At 41.3% G+C, this 11,888-nt stretch overlaps 2 protein-coding genes and 3 non-coding genes across 6 annotated transcripts; all 5 read left to right on the top strand.

Annotated features, from left to right (window-relative positions):
- The first annotated feature begins 1,277 nt into the window (after positions 1-1,277).
- rpl7 (ribosomal protein L7) lies at positions 1,278-4,634 on the top strand. Of its 2 annotated transcripts, none has more exons than XM_028432954.1 (7): positions 1,278-1,312; positions 1,798-1,897; positions 1,999-2,165; positions 2,614-2,751; positions 3,405-3,514; positions 4,151-4,360; positions 4,590-4,634. In XM_028432954.1, the coding sequence occupies exons 1-6, from the start codon at positions 1,299-1,301 to the stop codon at positions 4,357-4,359; spliced, it is 738 nt and encodes a 245-aa protein (XP_028288755.1). In that variant the 5' UTR covers positions 1,278-1,298; the 3' UTR covers position 4,360; positions 4,590-4,634. The 2 variants fall into 2 exon arrangements, with proteins under 2 accessions (XP_028288755.1, XP_028288754.1); XM_028432953.1 differs by having other exon boundaries at positions 4,151-4,367.
- On the top strand, positions 2,813-2,904 carry LOC114453653 (small nucleolar SNORD12/SNORD106). The gene has a single exon (XR_003672469.1). It is a non-coding gene; the product is annotated as a small nucleolar SNORD12/SNORD106 (small nucleolar RNA).
- On the top strand, positions 3,565-3,647 carry LOC114453647 (small nucleolar SNORD12/SNORD106). The gene has a single exon (XR_003672463.1). It is a non-coding gene; the product is annotated as a small nucleolar SNORD12/SNORD106 (small nucleolar RNA).
- On the top strand, positions 4,407-4,501 carry LOC114453654 (small nucleolar SNORD12/SNORD106). Its single transcript, XR_003672470.1, has one exon. It is a non-coding gene; the product is annotated as a small nucleolar SNORD12/SNORD106 (small nucleolar RNA).
- Positions 4,635-5,053: 419 nt separating the features above from the next.
- c20h8orf89 (chromosome 20 C8orf89 homolog) lies at positions 5,054-7,623 on the top strand. Its single transcript, XM_028433539.1, has 6 exons — positions 5,054-5,318; positions 5,984-6,075; positions 6,276-6,414; positions 6,768-6,875; positions 6,974-7,029; positions 7,484-7,623. Exons 1-6 carry the CDS (start codon positions 5,113-5,115, stop codon positions 7,621-7,623), a joined length of 741 nt encoding a protein of 246 aa, XP_028289340.1. The 5' UTR covers positions 5,054-5,112.
- The last annotated feature ends 4,265 nt before the right edge of the window (positions 7,624-11,888 follow it).

The raw sequence follows: 11,888 nt of genomic DNA, 5'->3' as shown, positions 1-11,888 counted from the left end.
CAAATATAGACATGATATAGACTATAAGATCTGCTGGCAGTGATCTTCTGTGATCTGCAGGCGGAAAGTGGATCGATATGCTACCCACAGAAAAACGTAAAAACAACAGGCTGGACAATGGGCTGATGTTTCTATGAGCTACAGATTAAATTGTGTTTCTTCTTATATTTAGGGTGATTAATTGTATCAAACTAAATATGGCCTACTGGCGCGGGACGCCACATGAACAACAGGTATGCACGTCCATGGTGCATTCAGTGTTTTGTTTGCAGCCTTTAATGTAGCTTACATGTCTACCTTGTGCAACCACTGCCAGCCGCAACCCTTTAGAGGTGTTGGTCTCGTCTTAGTGGGCGGGGCAAACAGCTTATCAAAGAGTCTTTAGGGGTTTATGTAGCCTAGAAAAACAAGAAGATAGCATTCAGTTGAATTTCTTTTTCTTTCAGACAAAAATATTTAGATTCACCAAATAGCCAGTGAAACTCAAACCCTGCATGTTTTTATGTATTTATTTTCTTCCAGAGAGCAATAAATTATTGATGGCTGCTTGTGGGTTGTTTAGCTCCCATTGCACTAATGGTGGATATTTAACCGAACTATTTGCAAAATATTTTGGGAAAACACCAAAATACTCGCAAATCTATGAATGGGCCCCAGATGTTCTTCCAACACATTGGAATGATCTGAGTCTACATCAGATTATTTCTTGTTTTCATAACTCTGCTTACTAATATATTGCCTTTGTTTTGCCCTCAGAGATAGTTGGTACTTTTTCTCCACTTGCTGAGATCCAGCATTCAGCGGAAAAGCAAAGTGGAACTTTGCTCTTGCAGTCAAACGCGTCTACTTCAAAACGCAATGTTTGCTCCATCTGCCGGCTCGTAGTGGGTATGACATGCACCTGTAGTCTTAAACCGGAAGTAGAAACAATAATCATTTTATATTATCATTAATAATTATATTGCACAAAAACATGCAGACACAACATTTCAATATGAATCTATTCAAGAATATATATTTAAATGTTTTCTGGCCTTTTAATGCTTGTTGTGTTTTGCATTATCCAAATAATAATAATAATAATAATAACGTGGAGATATAATTTAAACTTAGCGGCAATTTTCTTTCCTTCTGCAACGCCAAAGGAGACTAAGTCGTTTTTTTCAATTTCTAAAAATACAAAAGTAGTTAAAAGAGAAATTTATCAGTCAGGCACCTGGAAGGACACTCCGTAGAGGTCCTAAAATCCTTTAACGCGCACATGCGCAAAAGTAAAATTCTCTTTCTCGGTGATCACAATGGCGGACGCAGAGTGAGTGTTTTGCTCTGTATAAAAATCTAACCGCATCCAGTGTTTAAATAGTCATCTGTGGTGATTTTGTTGCATATAAAAGCAGTTTACCCTATATACACCAAGATAACTGCAGTATTGTTCAAGATTGCGATTTATTCTCGTTGTTATAGTCACTTTTTTGGAGATTGTGTATTCTTATAGCCGAGTGCAACATGGCTGTCTTGAGCTTCCATGCACATTTAAAAAAGCTAGTTTGGTGCTTTAAGATTATAACGGAGAGAGACCAGTAATTTAGACGTGTCGTTATTAAGAAACATTTAATATAAAATACGGTATTGTTCAATGGAATATCATTTTGTATGAGAGCCGGCAAATGACAGGTTAGCAAGCTAGCAGCCATCAGCTACCGGTGATGCGGAGACTTTTCAGTATAGCAAGTTAGTTATGTGATCCCTGTAGATTTTATCAACTTAATCGGTCTTAATTTTTCTAACATTTAACAGAAAAAAGGTTCCGTCAGTCCCTGAGAGCCTTTTGAAAAGGCGAAAGGCCTTCGCCGCCATGAAGGCCATGCGCATCAAGAAGTTGCTGGCCGACAAAAAGGTAAGTTCTATGCTTGTATAGAGTAAATGTTTGCCTGTGTGTAGTTGAACGTATGGGTGGGTCCTTGAGTTGCCCTAACCATGTGTTTGTGTAATCTTCAGGTCCGCAAAGTGACCAGGAAACTGATCTACAAGAGGGCTGAGAAGTACCACCAGGAGTACAGGCAGCTGTACCGGCGTGAGATCCGCCTGGCCCGTATGGCTCGTAAAGCAGGAAACTACTATGTGCCCGCTGAGCCCAAACTGGCCTTTGTTGTCAGGATCAGAGGGTGAGTAGTACTCTCTATGTGGAATCAGAAGTTTGTCCTGTCAGTATATTTACATGGATTTCTAGACGTAACAATACATGATGAACCTCAAGGCTTTACAGGTTCTTGTTTTCTGCCTATTGTTATTTCCCCTGTGTGGCTTCAGTTTGGATGTACATAAGCAGAATCCAGCTGTTCTGTAGGTAGTGGTGTATGGGTGTCTTTCAAGTCGTCATGTTACACTCCTTCATAATTTCTGCGTTCGGTTATGCAGTAATCCATGTAAATATTCTTGATCTGGAAATATTGAGTGGTTTATGATGTATGCTCTTTCCCCGACTTATCGACTGTGGTGATACAGATTTATAACATAAGCCAATTTTTTTCTGAAACCACTATCAATTACTATCATCCAAAACTGTGTCCTGAGGACTATTTGATTGTTAATCAAATTGTTATTGTTTTTCAGTATCAATGGCGTCAGCCCCAAGGTGCGCAAAGTTCTGCAGCTGCTCCGTCTGCGACAGATCTTCAATGGTGTGTTTGTCAAGCTGAATAAGGCTTCAATCAACATGCTGAGGATTGCCGAGCCCTACATTGCTTGGGGGTAAGATTGATATGATGTGTGTGTGATTGGGAATTGGGCATTGTGCAGATGTTGTGTCTGGAATGTGGTTAATGATGCTGAACTTTTTTCCCCATCTTATCGACTATGGTGAATACTGACTGAAACTAAGCCAGTTTTGTCTGAAACCACATTCCAAAACACTTTCTTGTAGAACACCAGTTGCTCAGCAGTGATTTGCAACTTTACCTTCAAAAGCTTAACTTTTGATGTGAATTTATGCATTGGAGACACATGTTAGTCACTGCAAAAAAAGCTGGTTGACTTGTGATGAATAGATGCTTGAGGAAGCAGAGCTTTGAGCTAGAGTTTCTTTTAAGTAAATGATCAAGACAATTTTTGCCTTAAAACCTAGTACTGCTCTGAATGTGAACATTGCTTTGTATAAAAGTGCCATCTTAGAACTCAAGTGCTTTGTTGTTACTTACATGTAGTTGGCTGGACTTTTCTGCATGTTCTGGTGTTAGAACTTATATTCAACATGAGGTGCTTGATTGTTTTTAACCTAGTCTTGTCACAGAAGGCTTCTGTATTGCTTTGGTGTTGTAGCTTTTGTGAGTGTGACCTAGTGTGTCACATGCTTTCATCGGTTGATTTGATCTAATTTCATATTCTCTGACAATCGGTTTCCACAGATACCCCAACCTGAAGTCTGTGCGCGAGCTCATCTACAAGCGTGGCCATGGCAGGATGAGGAAACAGCGTATTGCCCTCACAGACAACGCTCTTGTGGAGAAGGCTCTTGGTATGTAAAGCACTCATCATTTATTGTTAGATCAAGGCCCAGCACTTAACGTGGTTAATGATGCACACTTTTTTCCCCGTCTTATCGACTGTGGTGAGAAAAAAACAAACTAGCCAGTTGTGTCTGAAACCACAAACCAGTCCAATATGACTTAAATAGGAGACATAGATAACCTTTTGAATTTTACGACGACTAGGTTGTGAATCTTTGAATCACAGCAAATGGAAAGAAAATGTGAAGTTTTTCACAGACAGCAGTCACATGGAGAATTTAAAAACAAAAGTGCTTAACTCAATGATTCACGAGTCATCATCTGATGCAACAAAAGAATATTTATTAACCTGTTTTGCATAATTGCTTGGTATTGGTGGACTAACTTGTCTGAACAGTGCATATCAGTATATTTCTTTACTTGACTTGACACTAATGGTGTCTCACAGCTTGACCTAAACTTTCAGATTTGTAAACTAGAAGCACTTTCGAGAGTATTAGGAAACAGTGTTTGACTCAGGCTCATGATATATAAAGTTTCTAATGTTAGAAAAACATCCTTTATATAATATAGAAATATAAATAGCTGCTAAAATCTTGCCTCTGGTTAAATGTATTTAAGCCATTGCCTTTTTTTATCCACAGGCAAATATGGCATCATCTGTGTTGAGGACCTCATCCACGAGATTTACACAGTTGGAAAGAACTTCAAGCCTGCCAACAACTTCCTGTGGCCCTTCAAGCTGTCGTCACCCCGCGGCGGCATGAACAAGAAGACCACACACTTTGTGGAGGGAGGAGATGCTGGCAACAGGGAGGATCAGATCAACAGGCTGATCAGGAGGATGAACTGAAGTAAGTGGTGAGTGGGAGGAACATATAAAGCAGGCATCACTCATGAGATGTGGTTAATGATGCATATTCTTTTTTCCCCATCTTATCGACTATGGTGAAAACCAGCTAATATATTAAGCCAATTATATCTGAAACCACATCTTAGTCCTTAATGTGATGCTGTTTCAAATAACCTTTAAATGCATCTTGTGATGTGTGTTAACAGATTTTTCTTTTTCAACTTTTTCAGATTTTCAAAGGACTCATGATGTACAATAAAAATTTGGAAAGAAAACTCTTGTCTTGTGATGTGTGTCACAATCTCTGATGTATATGTCATGTAACCTTATTCACTTGTTAGCAGCAGGGTCTGCATCTTTCTAAAGTGTTGACATTGGCTTAATAAAATCACAAGTGATGAAAATATGCACATAATTAGTGAAATAGCTCTACATACATACAAAGCCTAAACGAAGTGATGTTTTAGATGTAAAACAAAAGATTAAAAACCCAAAGTTCAACTTGAGAAAATGACCTGTCAATAGTGGTAACAATGTGACGTCTGTCATATAAAGCCAAGTGTGACTAGCTTCTGGAGCACCGCTGCTGGCATTGGTGAATCCTGTTTCCATGGTGACGCGTTCACTTACCAGTCTCGGTGCGCTGCAGCCTAGCGGATTGTCTCAGGGAGAAAATTATCTTGAACCGTTATGATGATCAGACACGGTGTGCGGGTACACTAAGGTGATGTGTGACGCGGGTGTTTCTGCAACATGATGACTTACCCAGTAAACACGTCGCTTCCAGCCGCCAGGGCTTTAATTCTGGAGGGAGGCTCGAGTTGCAGCCAGCGCGGCCTTGATGCGGCTGAATATCCGCCACCCTTCAGGAACCTGAGGATGGGAGCAGGTGGAGGACAAGCCGCAGCTTTCAGGCAAAATCGAATGAGATTTCCTGTCATACAGCAACTGAGCCGTGAGTAAGCGTGCTCCATAAATTCAGCTCAGCTAGCATAGCGGCCTGTCAAATGACAAGTGTTTGTTGTAGAGTGCAGGGACGGGAAAGCGTTTCAGAACGTCATAGCCGGAGGGTAAGACGTCTGAATGTGTTTACAGCAAGGAGCTGCAAATATAACGTTATTGTGCAGTAAAGTGGCGTGAACAGTAGCACATATACAGCCACTGTTTCCCATAAAATGCGCATTCATGGGGTTCCAGCGTTGTGCAGCGAGCTTTACAAACAGCCAGCCTGCATTGGACCCTGCTGTGGAAGCACATCTGTGCCACAAAATGAAGTAATCACAACCTTATAGTTATGACTTTGTATCCCATAATTAAGAAAGGACACATCATGTCATGATAATCCTGGATTGATTACTCTAATATTTTATTGTCCTATAATGATGACATAATCATTATTGTAAAAGCAAGACAAAGTTTGTGAATGTCTCATTCCAGTATTTACATGTCATGCAGGCTGTATGTTTGGGCATGGATCCAAAAAGGCAATCATGGCGCGCACTCAGTCATCTATCTAGGTCACACATGCAGCAGCATAAAGATTTGCATCCAATTTGGGTCAGTAACAGAAACAGAGAGGGTGGATGTTGGATAGATGTAAAATATTCCTCTTATGTTCCTGCAGGATGCCTAACGTGACCAAAGATGACAGACTGGAACCAGAGAACAGTTACATAGAGGACATCTCCGGGAGACACTTCCTGTTTGACAAAAACTGTAAGAATGAAGAAAAGATGTGTTAGATTCTGTTTTCTCACCTCAGTTTGTGGCTTTTTTGCACCTTATTGCCACTAGGTGGAGCTGTCCTCGTGCATAATAGGAGCATGTCCCATATTAGTGTAACATCAGACAGATGAGAGCAACTTCTCTTTATGAATATTCCTTTGCTTTATGTTGTCTACATGTCACGTTTTTAGGTGTAAAGTTAGAGAGAACCAGAACTGTGATCCCTCCGCTGCCAAGAGACTACCATGTGCGGAGGCCTGCTAACTTGCATCCCTTCGGCCTGTCCAGGGAGCTTTCCCACAGCCATGCAGGACGGCCCTTCACCCTGGGGTAACCAGTGGATTAATGTCACTCAGCCCTCTAACTGTAGCTGTAGCTCTTCACAGCATATTTCTGGAGACAGTTGCACAGATTACAGTAATTATACTGAGCCATCGTCTCACATATGACAAATTACAAGAATGTGAACAAAGAAAACAGCAGCCAGATACAATTATTATTTTGACACATGCAATTTATCTGTCACTGACAGGAGATTTGGAGCTGATTGCTTTTAATGTGGATTTATTAGAGGTAAAAGTGAAGCATGGATAATATGTATCACCCCTAATCCTGCATTTGTGGGAACAGATTAAAATCAGACTTGTACATGTCCAATGTGTTTGTTTTCGTCTGTCCTCCAGTTACCCTGCAAAATATGAAGCTAACACCTGTGCAGCCATCCTCTTTCCCTCTGCGTTTGTCCTCAATGGGAGCAGCCCCTTTACAGTTGAGAACTGCAAGCTTAACAGGTACCTTTTCTATATATATATATATATATAACCTGTGACCAAAGCAGTCAATAGTTGTGTCAGACCTGTGTCATCTCTGCTGTCCCTCTGTTCTGCAGGCCTAAGGTGAACTATCCAACATACAACCCGCTGACTGTTAAAGACAATCAGAAAAGTGAGTTATGATGCACACGGTTTGTTCGTTCTCAGGTATTTGTTGAGGGTCAGAGCAAATGAGGAGTTGCATCCAATCAACTGGAACCTTTGAGGCCCAGCATATCCCAGGATTCTTTGCACCTTTAGACTAATGGCCCAAGAGTAAACCTTTGAATGCAAATATCTACTGCAGGCAAATAGGAAGTCTACTTCCTACAACTATAGACCATCCCATTTAGCAAACCTGAGGTCTATGAAGCACAGACCTGGGGATGCAGCCCCTCATAGCTACTGTCTGTGTACGAGTGTTTATGACAGTGATTTATAGGCCACAAGCAGCTCATTGTTATGGATTTTCTTTCTACAAATGCCTCATTACTGTCAGTTCATGGGTGTCCTGTGAGGACGCTGTCATAATGTCTCTCTCTTGTTAGTGTAGAGCACCTCTAACATCTGTTTCTCGTGCCGTCTAGGCCAGTCCTATCCAGACCCAATGGTCGGAGCCTCCTGCTCTTTTATCCACAGGATATCTGCACTGTCCTCCTTGGAGGGAGAGACGGTAAAACAGGAGAAGCTCAAAAAAATGAGGAGACCTAAAAAACCTCCATCCTGACAATCACTTCCTTCTCAGCCACACTGGTCGAGGATCAACACTTCAGAGTCTGTGCCAACGCCGACAGGACAGTATAAACCCTTTGGTGCACCCTGTTCCTTTCAGTGGCTTCTTCTAACTGCTTGTTTGTCCTCGGTGATATTAGTTGCCTGCTTAACATGGCTGCTCGTTACATTTTGGGATTCCTGACCTGATTTCTTCCTCGTTAGTGATTTCACGAAGCATCGACTCTGGTAACAACAATAAGTGCTGTTGGAGAATATTAAATACGTTCAGTCTGTAGTTTTACACTTCACATCTGCATGAGGAGAACTTTTAATTCTATCCTAATGGCTTACAATGCTGTTATGTAATACTGCCATATCACACTCTGTATTACCAGTACGCTGCAGACGCTCATCACGTCTGAAATATTTCTGTACATATTAAATAGTCTAGCAAAAACCATGATTGTGCCTTGTTAAATGTCTTCCTGAAATAACAATAAATTTATTTTTTGTTATTTTATTGTGTAGATCACGTTCTTTACATATCGACCACCAGATGAAACACGGTCTGCATTCCATATCTACCAAACTGTGCCTCCAGATGTCAGAATGTGGTGTTTTCCCACATCACACATTGTTTTGCTGCAGTTACGGAGGGCAGCTCACGTGTCTGAATGCTCTTGTTCATTGTTGTTTGACAAAGACAGCAGTCATGGCAACTGTTTTTGTTCATTATTCACTGTTATTTGAAGATGTAGCAGCTGGAGTTTTCAGTTGTCTAGCAAAAAAAAAAAAAGTCAATATATTTCATGTGGATAATTATGGATATGAAACCTAAAATAAACTTTATTTTGAAAGGTTCGACCTCCATATTGGAAACTCTGTCTATAAATGTTTAAGACGTCTTAGATGAAGTGTTGCGTTGGTTGTTCCGCTTAATCTCTGATTGTGTGTTATCGCGCCACGGCAGCTCCTCTCAGTTTTACCCGGGACTAATCAGAATGGCGCTGGGAAACAGAGCCAAGATGGCCGCATTGCTGTCATCTGAAGGGTGATAGTGTCCTGCAGTCTGTCACTGAGTAGAGGCCGGCAGATCAAGGCTTCTTGATGACCTGAAAGACTTTCAAGTGAGACATCATTGTTTAATTATTTCTCCGTCTGATTAGAGGACAGTCACCAGACAGGATGTTGGTCACTGTGCCATTGTGAAACTGTGTAATTTCAGAGCCACCTATTAAATACAAATGAGATGTTGTCAAACGTCAGGCTCTGTTTGTGTCCCTCCCTCCCTCTGGATCGTGAGGTGTGCATTTCAGGGACACACAGTGACCTAGAAACACAGAGCCATCCCCTTAGTCTTGCTAAGTGAAGGGGCTGTATTCACGCTCAAACGGAGCCCGGGTCTCCCTGTTCTTGCAGGGATTTTACCATCCCTTTCAAGTGTAGTGAAACAAAATGACCTGGAACAAACAGTCAACAATGAGGTCTTTAATAAGAGCTGTTCTGGGGCCTGCCCACAAGTGGTTTATCGTTTCACTGTAGTTCCACAGAAATCTTTGGGACAGTACACAGACCGAAAGTACAGCTCAAGCTTTTAATCAAATCCTCCTGAAGGATTGGAGGAATGAAATTAATGCAAACGTTTCTTTATGTGTCACTGAAGGATAGGTCAACCAGCGCTGCTGTGAGGCAGGTTGTGTTTCTGTTTCACCTGACTTGATGTAGTGCCAGTTGACTCTATCAGCAGGGATCAGAGAATGTAGCCTGTGTGCCAAATTATAACTGTGCCAACGCCTCTAATCAAAAATGCCCTAAATATGTTTGGGTCAGTGTGAGGGGGGGAATGAGCCAGCTTGGTTCTGGGGACAAAGTCCACTGCTTTGTTACAGTTAAAATGGGTTCTTTGGTTTGCCAGTGCGTGGCCTGGAATGACGTCCCAGAGGAACGCAGTTTGTTTACATCTGTCAGGAGCATTGTTGTAGCATTTCTGAACGCATGAGAAACATTTTGGAGAACAGGTTTGTTTGTTTTCTTGCATCTCTGTCAAATCCTCCCACCACCACCACCTCCACCTCTACAGCTCCCTAATTAACATGTTATGTCTATTTTGTTGTTGCTAATCAGCACAAAACACACAAGTGTAAAAGCAGCAACTGTTCTGAGCGGCTGCATTACAGGAAGTTACTTGTAAAGATTTACATTTTCTATACTGATGCTATTTTGAGAGGACGCTGACAACATGCACTATGAGACCCTGAAGAGGGTGAAAAAAATGCTGCACTACATAATTTATACAAGATTCACAGCCATTTAAAGTGCTGATGTTCATGCAAAGTGTTGGGATAAATTGAATTTGTTTCCTTCAGTCAGCCAAATGTTGATGTTCATATTTCCAGCAAGTGCGTTTTGATTTCCTGTCAAAATTCACATTTCCCCTTGTGCTAAGCTAACTGACTTCTAACTGCAACCTTTGTGCAATTGGACATCAATGTTCTCATCAAACTCTGAAGAAAACAAAAAAGCTTAACTATTTCCAAAATAAATAAAATAAATATGTCTTCCTTTAGTGTTTATCATGTGAGCAGTATCTTCTATTTGCTTAGAAATGGACATAAAAGACTCTCAGTCAGCCCACAAACATTCTTCCTTCTTCCATAACTCATACATTCAGTTGTTTAACCAGTTTGGGCTCTTTAAAAAAACTTGTTAAAACATCCTAGAAGATGGTTACACAGTGATCAAATGATAAAACAAACAAACTGCATGTGTCCACAGAAACCCCGGGCCCACTTGTAATCTATGTGTCTGTGTGTATTTGACTGGGGCAGACTGAGGTCAAATCTTTGTTTTTTGCCAGCACAGCTGAGGCCCAAAACTATGTCAAATGTGGCCACAGATATTCTCCAGGTTCATTCTCTAGATTTCTCGGTCCGATGGAAAAATCAAGATAATTTTTTTTTATCATTTCACAGTGTTTGCATGCATGTTTTTACAGCTGCCAGGTGTAGAGGGTTTGTTCTTATCATGAATCTATCCTAACCTTCTGGAGATTGGACACATTTTCCAACAGTATGGAAACAAAAATCCATGAGATGATTTCCAGTCCTTGACGTTTGCATTTGATGATATTTATATACCGTGCCCTTGGCAGAGCAACACACACACACTTTAGTCTAGGGGCCTAACCTTTCCACCGCACTATGACATTTCACAATATGATTTATGAAATCCACCATGATAGATGCGCCCTGTCTACAAGTCATTATCATTACCTGAAGTTTCATCTCTCTCAGAGAGCAGGGGGTCAGTCCCACTTCCCACCCACACACACCTTGACTCATGTGCCTGCCGCCACTAATGTCCGCATTGATTTACATACATATGGAACTATATGCCAAGAGAGGTGACTGATGAGGGGACAATTATCAGTGATGATGTCAGGTTCGGGCAGGAGAAAAACTTTCATCAATATCACTGTCTTTGTTGTCATTACATTGGCGATGCTCCAGGGCCGGCCAGCCAGCAGAGCCGCTGCTGTCAGGGTGCCATCAGTCCCCTCTGCTGCTGGAGTCGTGGAGAAGTGCGTTATCATCCATTAACTCTGCGGCGGTAATGACCTGTAATGAATGAAGCATCATTACAAGGATGTACTAGGTGTCGTATCATAATAGGCGCTGTTGTGAAGAGCGAGACTCACTGAGGGTCAAGATGTAAGTCACACCGCACTATACATGTAAATACAAGGGGTGATTGATAAGTCTGTGGCCTGAGGGAATTAAACTCGCTGGTATTTCACCACCATTTTGACAGTGATGATGGTGTCTTCATCGCTAGAGGTCAAATATGCAGAGGTGGGATCCAAATGCTCCACAACAACTAGACTAAGGACAGGAGGAGGAAAATCAGTGTCAGTATTTTCCACCTGGATTCACCTGTTTATCATCACTTATCTTTTCCACAAAATTAATCTGTAATCTTTCAAGTCAAACAGCCAGCCTCTCAACTGAATAAATAATGACTCATGCACCTTACAGTGTGTGACATAGGCGGGAACATCAATTACAGGGAATCAGATAAAATGCCAGCGCATGGATAAATGGAGTAAATACTGAAACTCAGTCAAACAAATGTACAGACAGAAACTATAAATTCAGAGGAGAATAGACAAAGGTTTCCATTCATGAGAGAGTAGCACAACAGGAAGAAACTGCTTAGTCTGTCTAACTCTTTAATTAAATGTTTTGTTGCCATGTTAAACACCGAGGTCTTGGTGTCTTT

This window comes from Parambassis ranga, chromosome 20, assembly GCF_900634625.1.
Source record: "Parambassis ranga chromosome 20, fParRan2.1, whole genome shotgun sequence".
NCBI lineage: Eukaryota > Metazoa > Chordata > Actinopteri > Ambassidae > Parambassis > Parambassis ranga.
The sequence above is the reverse complement of the archived record's forward strand: the minus strand, read 5'-3'. Positions and strand labels throughout refer to the sequence as shown.